The following is a 14,987-nucleotide window of genomic DNA, read 5'->3' on the forward strand; positions in this document are numbered from 1 at the left end:
GCGGGTGAGCAGACAAGCCTCTCGGGCTGGTGAGTGCTGGTTGGCACTGATCCTCTGTGCGGGAATCTCTCCGCTTTGCCCTCTGCACCCCTGTTGCTGCGCTCTCCTCTGTGGCTCCGAAGCTCCCCCGCTCCGCCACCCGCAGTCTCCGTCCGTGAAGGGGTTTCTAGTGTGTGGAAACCTTTCCTCCTTCACGGCTCCCTCCCACTGGTGCAGGTCCTGTCCTTATTCTTTTGTCTCTGTTTTTTCATTTTTCGTTTGCCCTACCCAGGTATGTAGGGAGTTTCTTGCCTTTTGGGATGTCTGAGGTCTTCTGCCAGCGTTCAGTAGGTGTTCTGTAGGAGTCGTTCCATGTGTAGATGTATTTCTGATGTATTTGTGGGGAGGAAGGTGATCTCCACATCTTACTCTTCCACCATCTTGAAGCCCCTCCATGTCCTTTTATTTTGGCAGCGGTCACTTTCTAGAGATTGTTCCTATCGTATTTCCATTTATTCATTCTGCTAACTCTCCAATGCCTTTTTTCTTCAAAAAGATAATATTCCCAGGACAGTGGTATACAGTTTGAAAAAGTTTGCCTTGTGTGCCCCCAGCATCAGAACCAAAGTCAATGGCATTTTCTACTGAGGAAAGTCATGTCTTAATTATTTCTGTTTGGATTATCTACTGTTTGTTTGCTCCAGATTTCCTTCTCCAAAACCCAGCTTGTGCCAGAACATCTCCAAGTTCCATCAACTCCTCCAGTCTAGTTAATTTTTTTTCTCAAAAATAATGAGAATTAACTCTGAGATTAGCTTAACTAAAAAATAATTGGGTACGTTGCTCTACAGAAAAATGAATTTCACAGAGTCACATGAAAAAGAGAGGAATAATTTTGGATTCTCTATTATTATTATTATTATTATTATTATTACTACTACTACAACTACCATCACTAGTACTCTGATTATTATTTGGTCACATGACACTTTAAGACAGACCCCACCCTTTATTTTTCTGTAACATCCAGCTGAGCCAAACACCATTTTGGAATTCTCTTTTTAGTTAATTCAGAGGCCATAATTTTCTCCTAATGTTGAAAAATTATTTGGAACAAGGCCATTTCATAGCCTTGCAAGGTTCGAAGAGATCTTCAAGTTTAACCTCATACAACCACCATCAATTGTTCTGGTGTCCTCTCTGACGTTCCTGCCAAGAGGGTGGTCTGGCCTCTGATGGAACACTTTGGGGATGGTCTGTTCTCTGAAACACTAGGAGGTCCTGTCTTTGATCATCTTTCAGCTCATTCCTGGAGCCATTGTAATTTCACTGTGGTTGGGTGGCGGAACACTCCAAAGGGGTTGAAGGTAAGACTTGTCAGACAGGCCAGCCAAATCCAGTTGCAAAAAGGCAATTTGCTGTTGCTGGAATTAGTCCAGCACAGATACCATTCATATTAATAGGGATCTTTTTGAATTCGAATCTTATCTCCATGAGCCAGGGAGAACATCCATTGTTCTCCTGTTGTAAGTTAACAGCTTTGCATACTTTAGAAGCAATGAGCCTAAACAAAAAGGAATTTTCTTCCAGTGGTTTGTGGCCAGCAGGAGCTGTAGTGCATACCGTGTGCAGAAGAAATTTACTGGATTTTAGAGCAAGTCTCTCTGTTGCTTATTGCTTATTTTGTTACTCTGAGCTCCTCTCCTGTCCCAGTGCTAACCCTTAGCTAATGTTAACCATTAGGCAAGGTAGAATTTCTTTTCTTAAGCAGCAGCTCATACTTAATGACTGTCATGACAAATAACTTTGTTCTATTACACTAATTACTCAAAGGAATGTGTAGCTTTCTCGTATTTTAAACGTTCTGTTTCTCATATAATTAGCTTGTTAAAAAAGCTACCCTTACCTGTAACAGGATGTGGTCATTTGGGGAAGAATATCTTGCATTTACAAAACATATTTTGATATGAAACAAACCCTTCTTCCTCTCTTGCTGTTTTATATCTCACAGACCAGAATTATAAAGAGGTACCGTTTAGAAGTAACAACACTGATGAATGAACAGCCGCTGAATTCGTCTTTGGGAGGTTGGCGTTTGGGGACTCTTAGCTACTCATGGCACCGTTAAGTCTAGTGGTCCCCAAGCAGGACCACAGAACCACAGGCTTCCAGAGTATTAGACGCTGGGTGTGAGCAGCAGCCTCGTGACTCATTCGAGGGTGAGCTGGAATGGGGTGATCCAGGCAGGAGAGAACTTTTAAGAGATGCAAAACTGTAGCCAAATGACTAGCAGGGCCCTGGAGTGCTGGGAAACCCAGTCGTCTGTTGGACTTCCCTCCCCCCAAAAAGGGCTTGTTTGCTAAAAAGGCCCCAGGCATTAAGTTTAGGTACAAGATGGGACACGTCTGGAAGATGTAATTACTGAGCCTGCAATTAGTAAGCATGGTATTAACACACATGGAGCAGATTCATCTACTTTTCTCACACCTTCTGGGAGAGTTCAGCCTTTCAAACTTAGGTCTTAACTTTTCAGTTGGGAAAATTGGTAACCATGCAATGGTTCATTAGAGGTGAATTCTCATTGGGTGATGGAATGTGGCTACTGTGGAAATGATTTAATTTGACCAGACCCGTAAGTTTCTAAGCCCTCCAAAAGGTGATTTCTTGAGACACAGAATGTTCTCTGAGTGTGTTCTTTGACTGCAGAGCACTGTAATACAAATCATTATACTCTAATTATATTTCAAATAATGTTAGTCTATGAGTGAAGCAATTTCTGTTTAAAAATGTTGCCCTGAGTGAAAGTCCACTGATGATCTTTCTAGAAGATTGAAAGAAAACAGAACTCAGAAGTTTATACATGCATATAAATATATGTATGGGTATAAATTCCAGAATTTAATCTATGTAGAAATTAATGTAATTATATAATTGTATATATATACTTATATAAATTCATATACCTTTCAGAAAAAATATATGTGTGTTTATCTATGTAGGTCAAAACTGAAATCTCCATCTAGATATGCATTATTAGTATTTGACTGCCGGGCTTTAAGGGTTTAAGAAGAGGTAGGAAGGGGGAACATCTATGAAAAAAGGCTGTTCTCATGCCATTTTCCAGTCTGGGTGGAATTCAAAAGTATCAGAGTTGGTGAAAAAAACCAGCCTTCTTCTCAAAGGTTTCTTGGCCAAGTTTTGATACCCCAAGAGGCTGAGGAAAACATCTGACCTTCTGGACACATACCACACTATCCAAACCTTTTTAGGCCAACCCATCACAGGCAATGGCCTCAACGAAACAGGCAGTACCTTAAGCGAACAGGACAGGGAGACTCTAAAGACAGGCAGCCTTATACTTTAGTTCCTGTAAGAAATGGTCAACTCAAAAATGTTTTCTTTTAACGGAGTTAAAAATAGTTGAAGCTGAAATAGCTCATCCTATGAAACACTTCAGAGTAAAATGTGTGCTTTACTTTTTTTTTTTCTTTTTCTTTCTTTCCTTAAAAAATGTGTTGGCATTAGACAAGTCGGGCTGGAGCAGCCAGGATGGAATGTGAACCATGCCACCGGATGGCAAATTGGAGAGGAACACGCCTTTCATCTGAATTATAGGCTGGATAAGGAATGCACTATATTCTCTGCTATGTATGAGCAGGAGAAAACTTTCCCAGGGTATTTTTCTTTTGCATTTCTGACTCTTATTGGATTGGAAGCTGGTCCATGTGACCCAGCGGGGTCCATTTTCCATAATAAGGCTAAAAATATGCCAGAAATGTTTTCTTTAGCACAGTGTCTGAGTGTCAAACATGAAAGCGACAGAACTCTTTTTCCTGCGGATTCAATTTCACCTTTTCCTGGAGAAAGTTCCACTGTTATCCTTCCATTCTGTCCCAATGTTATTTTTTTTGATAGGCTCCATCACCTGGCGTGTAATCCCAAATGGAATAATTGTAGAAATGTATTCCATGTCCCTGTAAACTACAGATATTGTTCTCTCTCTATAGTTATGTCTCTAATGACTCACCTTCAGTAAATCATAGCCCTCAAAATGTTTTTTCCTGTAATGGGAATGCATTGTCACTGAGTCACGCATATCCTTAACCAGGTCTGTTACGATCAGTGAATTGCATCTAGGTTTAAGGGGAGTCCAGGACTGTAACAGAGTCTATCTAACTGGATATTAAAGGATAATAAAGTGATCAAGAGCATGTACTTTAGTCAAGAAGCATTGGGTTGAATCAATTGATAGCCATATAATCTTTGGTAGACTTTATTTCCAAACTTTTACTTCTTCATCTGCAAACTGGCTATAGAAAGTTGTTGAAAAAATTCTGATGTGTTTAGCATAGTGCTGGGGCTATTTTAAGAAAACCTGTAAACTTGGTCTCATTTCTAATTGATTGACTCAACTAACCAGAGAAAGAGTTCATAATTCCACGGGTAAAAATGCTCTCACTACGATTAGGAGTATTGTTCCCGTCTCCTGATTCCTGGGTACGCCTGTCATTCAAGCTATTTAGACCAGTGGTTCTCAAACGGAGGCAACGTTGCTCCCCCAGCAGACGTTTGTTTTTGGCTGCCATACCTTTGGTGCGGTGGGGACTACTGTCATCTAGTGATCAGAGGCCATGTATGTTGCTAAACATTCTATCATGCACAAGGCAAAACTCCCTTCAGCAGAGAATTATTTGGACTGAAATGTCAGCCATGCTGAGGATAAGAAACTCTGGAATAAATTTTTCAGAACAAAAGCTTTAAGGTCTATTGTTTGATCTGGAAAGCTACCACAGGAGACATTCAAAGAAACAAACCCATTACATTTCTCTCCATGCCTCATCTATTCCAGGAACAGTTTTGAGCTCCTACTAAGTTCAGAGCCACTTTATTGGTGGTTGAAATAGAGTCTGGATTTCTGAAGTCCACGTGCTTCTAAAGAGGCCGTGATGCTGGGTAATGGGTAAAGGACAGATGGAGGAATTAGCTAAATCCTCCTGATGGTAAATGCATGCATTTAATCCTAGAGATTAAATATAAATTAGAAGCAGCTTTCGATGGTTTAGTATCATTCCTAAGACTAAAGGAGAATTTTCCAAACTAAATTCATCTCCACAGCAAGTTGATATTTTTACCAATTTAAGAGGCTTTTACTAGCTTGCAGCAATATGTAGAAACCAGCCTGTCTACAGAATAGTTGCTACTTTTCCCAGTCCAGGCGTTGCCAGATGCCAGGTATGAAGAAGGCCAGCTTCAAGGCTCACAAAAATGATATTCATTTCAAAGAAGTTAAAAGTCTTGTTTTTATTGAATTCAAAAATTAAAGTTAAAATTTTCTTTTTTAATTCAATAAAAGTATTTTGTCTTAGCCTCCCATCTTTTAAAGCTCTGAATCTTACTTTACTTTTCAGGAAGTGTTATCTGCTTCCGTCAAACTGCAAAGAGGCTGGTTTCAATTTAGAGATCTAACTGTATATGTAATCACATGCATTAACCAATAACGATTTATAGTGTACATTTTTCTCCACATGTTTGTAGTAAGTGCTTTCAGGATTATTCCACTTTCTTCCTCACTGCCCATGCTCTAGAGGTATTTGTCATAATTTGCTTATGATGGCTTCTCTCTGATGTCCCCAGAGTAAAAGTTCACTCAAATCACCACAGCCAACTAAGGTGGTTCCATAATCAGAGGAATAAATGAGTCCAGGCTCCTGTCTCTTGAGGTCTGTTTATGGTTCATGGCAAACTGAAAAGTTCTCAACCACTTATTATTTCTATTCTTGGCCATGAGAAATTATTTTGCTTGTGTTCAGGTTAAATTTTTATCAGTACTAAAATTGTTGGTGTTGTAATTGGTTGATGATTGATTAACACTAGAAAAAAGTTAGAAAAGCTTAATATAAAAATATCTATAGAAAGCTACACTGCACTTTGGTAAATTAACTTGAGATGATGCACAGTAAATAAAGACTGGGCAGTGGAAAGGACTTGATAAAGGGGATCCAAAGATTCTAGTTTTACTCCCAGATGCGAACTAAGTAAGTTCACTTAGTACTTCTAAGTGTCCGGTAACTCGTCTAATAAAAGTGGATGGATCGAACTTTATGATTCCCTTTTAATGCTATCATTCAACAATTCAGTTGAAAATAACACTTTATTCCAAGTACGTGATATTACACAGAAAAGAGGTCTATAATTAAATTTAGAGCACATGGGGCCTCTTGGTTAAATAGTCAATTGTTTCTTCGCAAAAATACCAAGAAGGACTCTGTGATCTATAAATATCTGTCATGCTCATAGCTCTGTTTCAGAAAACTGCCTCTGGTGGCTTCTTCCACATATGCTGAGATTCTTGCCACGTGAGTTCATCGCCCTGATCATAGGTGATTAGATGATTTAGCCATGGAAGCACCTGATACAAAGGCAACAATGTATATTTTGGCCAGTGGCTCCTAACATGCCCTAATATATCTCTTCTATACTGTAAAGTAAATGGCTGAGCCGATCCTTGAGAAGTTTGTTATGAGGGGAAGTCAGCAGATAGTAGAGCGGCGGGGAAACCAAGAGAAGCTTAGGAAAACAGCAATAAATAGAAGGCATGAGGCATCCAAAGCCATAAGAAAACAGAATCCACGGAGGAATAAAAGCCTGAGGCAATACTTGCTATAAGTAAGCAGGAACCCTGTAATGCCAGTTCATGTCTAGCCACAAGAGACATATTCAGAAAAGAGACACCCTTGGAAACATATATTAAAATCCAAACCAATTTTTTTAGGTTGTGAAATCATCATGATTCACGGTATTCATGACATTAAGAATTAAAGACTAGGAGAAGAAAATAGTGGGCTTTTCTTAAGTGGGATGCATTGTAAACAAATGCTAATTATGTGCCTACGAGCAAGTTTGATCTAGAGTCTCTGTTGGTGCCTGTACAGTGTGCCTTGATTTAACTTTGACCTTGAGTTCCATGAAGGTTGACTTGTGTTTCATTTAAATGTGGTTGTATCATCTCTAGGTGGTAAGTGCTAGAACTTTGAGATCCCATATTGTTCCTCTTCCTCCTCCTCCTCCTCCTCCTCCTCTTTCTTCTTCTTCTTCCCCTCCTCCTCCTCTCCCTCCCCCTCCCCTTCTTCTTTTTCTTCTCTCTTCTTCTTCTCCTTCTCCTCCTTCTCCTTCTTCCTCATGTCTTATATATACCTTTATACGCTATAAATATCTAGAAGAGGTGAACCATCCCTCATACCTCTTTGCATTCCCACTGACAGCCTGTTAAGGTGATTCACACATAGTAGAAACTCAACAAATATTTGCTGAGGCAGTGATGAGGTGACAGAGAGTAGAATTACTTTTTCCAAATACGCACAGTTTAGTTAACGCACTTTATGGAATGCTAAAGGTTATTTTTATTTTTCTTTCTACATCTTAAAAAAGTTTGAAAAAAATGTATGTGGACTGTACATATTAAACATTCCCTGGAGTATCCTGGCTCTGGTTACCTAAAGTCATGGCTGGGTCATGCATTCACCGGAGGTCAAAGCTTAGAGAATGCAGCTTTGAAGCCGCTCTGCATTAGGGTGTAATTTCAAGTTACTAATAACTCAGGAACACTTGATCTCTTTCCTTATTCTTGCCCAGATGAGTCATTTTCTTGGTAGTTTACCTTGACCTCCTCCTATTTATACACAGCAGACTAGCTGGCATGGAAAATTGTGTGCATCTGTCTTTCATATTGAAACATATAGCTTTATGTATTTTCTTCCTCTCCATACTATTCTTTTTCTCAGTGGTTCATTTCTCTAGTCCCATTGTTTTTGCCTAAAACTAGGGAAATTTCTTCCAGGGTGAGTTCGTCCTAGATCTATCAGGAAGTTGGGGTCTGTACCTTTGACTGAATTTATTATATAAGAACAAAATAAATAACAAAAAGACTCACTGCATTGTTTCCCAAAGAATGATCCAGAAGAATTTCCACTTTTCAGAGCCTCATTTGTTTTCTAAATCCCCAAAGAGAGATTTGACTCAGCAAAAAATGAGTTTTGAGCCTTCTTCAGCAGCAACAACGGCAGCTGAGCTGTGGATCTTGGCTCTAGGACTGGCCTAGTTATTCAGCAGATACTGTCCCAGCCAAGCCCTGGAACGGCTTTTAGCCACTGCCACAGATGCTGCCTACCAACTGTTGCCTAGGTGAGGAGAGCCTTTGCCATATATCCTGGCACTCTCTCCTTCCCCAAATCTGCCTGATTCATTTGTTCACACCACACCTTCAGAGTGGAAGGTATGATTGCTTGCCTTCTTGCTTGCTTATTTTTTCCTTTTCTCCCCCTCTCTCTTTCTTTTTTGACCTCGCAAGTAATCCAGCTAAAATATGGAATTAGAGAAGGCACCCATGGATCACCAACAGACAAAACAAGAAAAACTACTGTTGCTTATTTAAAACTGTTTTGGGTTCTTTAAAATTTCTTTCACTTTATTATTTTTTTCTAAGAGCATCTTGGGTTTTGAGCAACAGTTTGCTTTTTGTAGTTTTGACTTAAAGATTTGCTTCTCTGAGTCTATGTAGTTGTAGGAGAGGTAATTGGTTAATAAATGGTATGACACACACACATAAAGTTGTGTGACACAAACTCAGAAGCCATTAAAAAAAGATTGATAGATGTGACTACATAAAAATAAAAATATTCTGCATGGATAAAAAGAAGGAAAAAAAATAGAAAACACTGTAGGTAAAGTCAGAGAACAAATAAAATAGGGAAAATGCTTGAAGCTCATTTCTCAGGCAAAGGACTAATTTCTTTAGTATATAAAAAGCTCCTGCAAATCATCAAGAAAAAGACCAAATCTTTAGTTTAAAAATTGTAAAATATATGAATTGAAACTTCATGGAAGTGAAATTAAAATGGCTTCTAAACATATGAAAAGATGCTCAAACTCACTCATAATAAAAGAAATACAAATTGAAATAAATTCAGATACCATTTTTTGCTAATCAGACCCAAGTGTGGGTCTACACTGTGTTGGCAAGGCTGTGGATGACCAGGCACTTTTTTTTTTTTTTTTTTTTTTGATGACCAGGCACTTTTATACAGTGCTGGGGGAAATATAAATGGTTAACACCTCTAAGGAAGCAATTTGGCAGAATCTATCAAAATTATAAATGCACACATATGTTGACTCATCAATTCTACTTCTAAAAAAATTACCCTAGGCATATACTCACCCCTGTGTGAAATGGCACATATATAGGGCAATTCTTTCAGACAAGAGATTTTAGACAACACAAATGGAATATTATTAAGCTGTTAAAAAAGAACAAGGAAGCTCTTTGGGTACTGACATAGAAAGATCTCCAAGAAATATTATTAATAGAAAAATCAAGGTGCAGAATAGTGTGCATAGTATGTTCCTGTTTGTAGAAAGAGAAGAAAAAATTAGAGACTGATACAGAATATGTATTTGCTTATATTTGCGTAAAATAGCTGGATGGAGGATGCACAAAAATTCCCACAAAAGGTAATAAAATGGCAGTAGCATTTAAAAATTTGTATGCTATGTGCATGTCTTTCCTAATTAAAAAATGAATAAATAAGATTATTAGGAAAGAATGTGTCATAAGGCAGGAGTACCTGAGACTCCACACCAGCAAGGTGGTCTATAGCATGTATCATCTGAAGCACTGGTTGCATCATCATTTCTTTTTGTCTTAGTTCAGGCTGTTATGAGAGACTATCATTGACTGGGTGGCTTAAAGAACAAACATTTATTTCTCACAGTTCTGGAAGTTGGAAGTCCAAGTTCAAGGCACTGGCAGATCTGGTGTCTGGTGAGAGCCTGTTTTCTGGCTTGCAGATGGTTGTCTTTTCATTGTTTCTTCACATGGCAAAGAGGGTTTGGGGGTAGAGAGAGAGAAGGAGCTCTCTTGTGTCTCTTTTTATGAAGGCACTAATCCCATTCATGAGGACTCCACCCCCATGACTTAATTACCTCTCAAAAGCCCTACCTCCTAATACCATCACAATGAGGGGTTAGGATTTCAACATTAGGATTTTGGGGGGACACAAACATGTAGTCCATAGCATCCTTACATATATGTTCTTTCATATTCTACCTTTAAAATTTTGCCCTTGCTTTCCTCCAATTCTCATTAATTTTCTAAATACATTTCTACTTCTAAATTTCCTTCATTTATTATTCTTTTGACCTACACATACATTTATTAGCCTGCTCAGAGCTTGAATAGCATTAAACACTATTTGTAAACTTCATTGAGACAGGCGGCTGAGTGAGTTTTTAAGCCTGGAGACCTTATTCTGAGAATCAATGGAGACAAGAGTGTGGTTTGACTTATAAAGTAAAATTAAACATGAACAAAAGATTTAATCAAGCAGATCACTTATTGCCCAAGGAAATTTTCTTATGAGTACCTGGGCTTAAGCCAGGTATGCTGCTCAGGTCTAAACAAATTGAGCAAACCTTTCAGTTCACGTCTCATTCTTTAGAAGTTTTGCAGAGCTGCCACTGAGTAATAAAAGAAGATTTATGGATGGTCAGTTAGTTCCAAGTCGCCACGACCAGGAAAACTCTAGCAACTAAGAACAACTTACTAAAAATGTGACCTTATTCAAATCACTATATCTCCCAGAAATCCCAGCATCTTCATTTGTATGATTGGGATGTTTTTGAGAGACCAAATCAATTATCAATATGGATGACAGCAATAATCACTGTGGTAGCCGGTCTCCAAGAGGGCCCCCAATGAGACCTACTTCCTGGTACTTATACCCTTGTGTCACCTCTCCCACATTGGACCAGTGTTGTCCTGTGACAAATAGAATATGGCAGAGGTGGTGGTATGTCATTTCTGAGGTTAGGTTATAAAAGTTCTTTGTCCTGTTTTCTCTTTCTCTGTCTGTCTGTCTGTCTCTCTCTGTCTTTCTCTAGTAGGAGCCAGTTGCCATGTTGTGTGCAACTTTATGGAGAGGCCCACATGGTGAGGCACTTAGGCCTTCTGCCAGTGGTCACATGAGTCAGCTTGGAAGCAGAATCTCTAGCCTGGCCAAGCTGTCAGATGGTTGTAGCTCTGGCCAATACATTTGAGTACAATCTTTTGAGATACTCTAAGACAGAACTACCTTATTAAGCTGCTCCTGGATCCCTGCTCCCCAGAGACTTTGTGACATAAATGTTATTTTAAGTTGCAAAGTTTTGGGGTAATTTGTTAACGGTGCAATAGATAACTCATACAACCACATATCACCAGCAATAATAACCAGTCAATCCCTTCTCTCATTTTTTTTTGTTTTTCCATACCTTTTAATCATTTTTACAGCTGTTCACATGACAATCACATTTCCACTTTAAAAAATTTGTTACAAAGATGCACAGAGAAAAGAGGAAAGCAAAGGAATAAACTACAAACAATTACATAAGTGATACTTTTGTGATCTGACACTTTATATCTCTTCTTCATAGAAAGAACCTCATGGTGTTACTAAGGTCTAGATTTGGGTACAGTGATTCCAGTGGAATGATTGCCTTCCTGACTCACCATTTAGGTACCTGAGGCTATATTATCCACTAATTCAAACACTTGTCACCTCTGCCATGTTGTCCTGATTAATTACCACTCCTGGCATCCAATGCATGAGTCTCATTGGCAGCTACTCAGAAGACCAAGGTCCCTGATGGGAACAGGTATTCTGTTTTTATTGCCGCTGATAGTGAACCATTGCATCAAATTTGTTGCCTTGATTCTGATTCAGATGGTTTCCATGAATTGTATTCAGTTTTAACCTGCAACAGCCCTTCCTAGAACACACACAAGGACTGCGAAAATGGAGAGCACTAACAAACTCTCATCACTTACACCTCAGTCCTGAAGCACTTCCTCCATCAACCTGATTCCTTACCTTCTAGCCTTTTTTCTTACCATTTGGGCCCCTATCTTATCTAATTCTTGTTTTCTATCCTTCAGATCACCTTGATAAACATCATACTTTGTTTCACTTGGCCCTGTGATCTTTCCCTCTTGGTGCTGCCTCATTGGTAGAGATTTGGCCATAGTTTACTCTGTTACTTATTCCAGAGCCCCTTGTATACAATGCTGTCAGTCCCTAAATATAGACTGCAGTTGTTCTCAACCGTGGTTGGCATAAAAATCACCTGGAGAGTTTGAAAGAATATTCAGATGCCCAGGTCCTATTCAATTAGATTATCTAGGTATAGGGCTCAGGCATGAATATTTATTAAAAGCTTCCCAGTTGATTTTCATAAGTAGCCAGATTTTAAAAGCAATAATGTGCAGCAAGTTCCATTGCTGTACCCACTAAACGAAAACCATCTGGGAACCAGATTCACATTCAGTGGCCAGTTTTTGACCTCTGACTAGAGGATGAGTTGACAGGCTTGCTGGGAAGCCCAGGGGCTTTGTTTGTGTACTTCCACAAGATGCTCCAGATGGGTAAAGGAAACAGTGAGCAGAGAATTCAGAAGCAATTAGCTAGTGCATATGCTTTCAGGGCAGCCCTGCTCCAAGAGGACATCTGATAACCTGCAGATAATTATAAGTTTATGATGAACAAACCATTGCTGAAAGATGGCATCGTGCACATCTGTTGTTTAGAAAAAACTGTTGCAGAGTTTTTGACTTGGCACTAGGAATCTCAAACCATGGCTAATGGTGTTTTCCTCTGACAAATTCTGTTTGTGCACATGGAGATTCAAGATAGGATGGGTGTTAAAGCTATGAGAAAGAAGGAATTAGGAGCTTGCCATTTTTGGGGAAGAATAAAAGTACTGCTGTCTCCATATACAATTCTTAACCTAAGCATATGAATGGCCATATCTTTTTGCAGCTGTTAGATATAGATATGACATTGAGAATATGGATATGATCTTTCAATTAGTGTGCACAGCAAGATTCTCAAGATGAATAAAATATCATTTTAATGACCTTTTCAAATTTATCTCCTCTAACACATTTATATTATGACAGCAATTTTAAGGGATGCTAATATGCAGAGCAAATGCTTTTTGGATTTTTTTTCACATTTTAACATAGCAGTTTAAGATGTTTTAATATAGCCACCATCACTGCTCTTTTGACTAATTAATGGAAATGATATTGATAATCTTAAAAAATTTAAGTTAGTTCTATTCATAAGCTAGATGCATGGGTATGGGCTAAACTCCATCCATAATCTTGATAAAGAAAATTTATATATTGAATATATAATGAATATATTGAATGGATATGAATATTGATAAAAGAAATTCAGCATTTGAAATTGGGAGTTCTTAAACATTTACCAGTATTCCAGGCTCATTTTGACTGATGGTCCAGCTTACTGGGGGGTGGGAGCTCCTAGTGGGGCACAAGGAGTCTGTCTGTCCTGAGAGGTACCAGCCTGTAGAGGCACACAGACCTTCTTTTGGATCCTGGCTTCAGCACGCACAAGTTACGTGACTCTAAGCAATCACTTCCCCCCTCACGCTGAGTCTCCAAAAGGAAGGTTGTAATATCTGCTTTCCCAAGTGATTGTTACAATCAAATATTGTGAATGTAAAGCACACACCTGCTATTTACTGATCTCTCCCTCTGAACAGACACTTCATTAAGTGCTGAGGGGAAGAAGGAGAAGTATAAGGCGTAACCGTTGTCTTCTAGCAGCTGACAGTATATTTGGGACAATAAAATACAAAGAATCAAAAGTTAACTAATTAAAAGCACAAGATATTATTTTTTAAATGTAAATCAACACACATTATCTCACTATCACTGTGGGTCAGGAATCTGGGTCTCACAAGGCTGCAATCACAATGTCAGTTGGGCTGTGTTCTCATCTGGAGACTTTACTGGGAAAGAATCCACTTTTAAGCTTACTCAGGTTGTTTGAGAATTTTTTCCTTGTGGCTGTAGGGCTGAGGGCCAAGGACCTCAGCTTCTTGGGAGCTGTCAGGGGCCCTCAGCTCCTACAGGTTATCTGCAGTTCCTGCCATGTGGCCCTTTCCACAGCCCCTCTTACAACATGGCAGCTTGCTTCTTCAAAGCCAATGAGTGATAATGTCTTTAGAGTGAGTTTGCTAGCATGACAGAATTTTACATAATGCAACATCATCCTGGGAGTGACACCCCATTACCTTTGCCATATTTGGGAAGAAGCAACAGGTGCTGCCTACACTCAAGGGGAAAGGGATCACACATGGGTATAAATACCAAAAGGCAGGGTTGATTGGGGGGGGGGTCTGTCCAACATAGCTGTGTTCCAATAAAACTTTATAAAAACAAATGGCTCTCGGATCGCTCGGCCGGCGTGCAAGATGGCGCTGAAGAAAGACAGGAAGCCTAAGAAGTCAACCTGGAAGTTTAATTTGGACCTTACTCATCCAGTAGAAGATGGAATTTTTGATTCTGGAAATTTTGGTACCTTCCCTAGTGAATATCTAGGGTTTTCTTCCCTAGTGTGGCATTTTTTCTGTTTTAAAATAGGAACAGTTTCTACGGGAGAAGGTTAAAGTGAATGGAAAAACTGGAAATCTTGGGAATGTCGTTCACATTGAACGCTTCAAGAATAAAATCACAGTTGTTTCTGAGAAACAGTTCTCTAAAAGGTATTTGAAATACCTTACCAAGAAATACCTTAAAAAGAACAATCTTCGTGATTGGCTTCGTGTGGTTGCATCTGACAAGGAGACTTATGAACTTCGTTACTTCCAGATTAGTCAAGATGAAGATGGATCCGAGTCTGAGGACTAGATGAAGCCATCCCTTTCAGGGCTTTGCTTGCTAATAAAACAAATGAAGTATACAAGAGAAACATCTTGAAAGGGACCTTTAGTTTATCAGTGAATAAAAAACATTACTCTGTTAAGCATTCATCTCTTTGATTTAAGTGTATGCTGTTTATAGTGCTGGCTTTCCTTTAATACTTTTTTAAAAAAATTTTTATTGGAGTATAGTTGATTTACAATGTTGTGTTAGTTTCGGGTGTACAGCAAAGTGAATCAGTTACACA

At 39.0% G+C, this 14,987-nt stretch overlaps 1 protein-coding gene across 1 annotated transcript; it reads left to right on the plus strand.

Annotated features, from left to right (window-relative positions):
* Nucleotides 1-14,292: 14,292 nt before the first annotated feature.
* Nucleotides 14,293-14,728, plus strand: LOC133086909 (ribosomal protein eL22-like). Its single transcript, XM_061183663.1, has 2 exons — nucleotides 14,293-14,361; nucleotides 14,462-14,728. Exons 1-2 carry the CDS (start codon nucleotides 14,293-14,295, stop codon nucleotides 14,726-14,728), a joined length of 336 nt encoding a protein of 111 aa, XP_061039646.1.
* Nucleotides 14,729-14,987: the final 259 nt, after the last annotated feature.

The sequence above is a fragment of the Eubalaena glacialis genome, chromosome 3 (genome assembly GCF_028564815.1).
Source record: "Eubalaena glacialis isolate mEubGla1 chromosome 3, mEubGla1.1.hap2.+ XY, whole genome shotgun sequence".
NCBI lineage: Eukaryota > Metazoa > Chordata > Mammalia > Artiodactyla > Balaenidae > Eubalaena > Eubalaena glacialis.

Bases quoted from the DNA above. Each gene is read 5' to 3' on its own strand.
- LOC133086909 (XM_061183663.1), top strand. From the start codon at position 14,293: ATGGCGCTGAAGAAAGACAGGAAGCCTAAGAAGTCAACCTGGAAGTTT. The intron at 14,362-14,461 runs GTAGAAGATGGA...GTTTTAAAATAG, and splicing joins ATTTGGACCTTACTCATCCA to GAACAGTTTCTACGGGAGAA.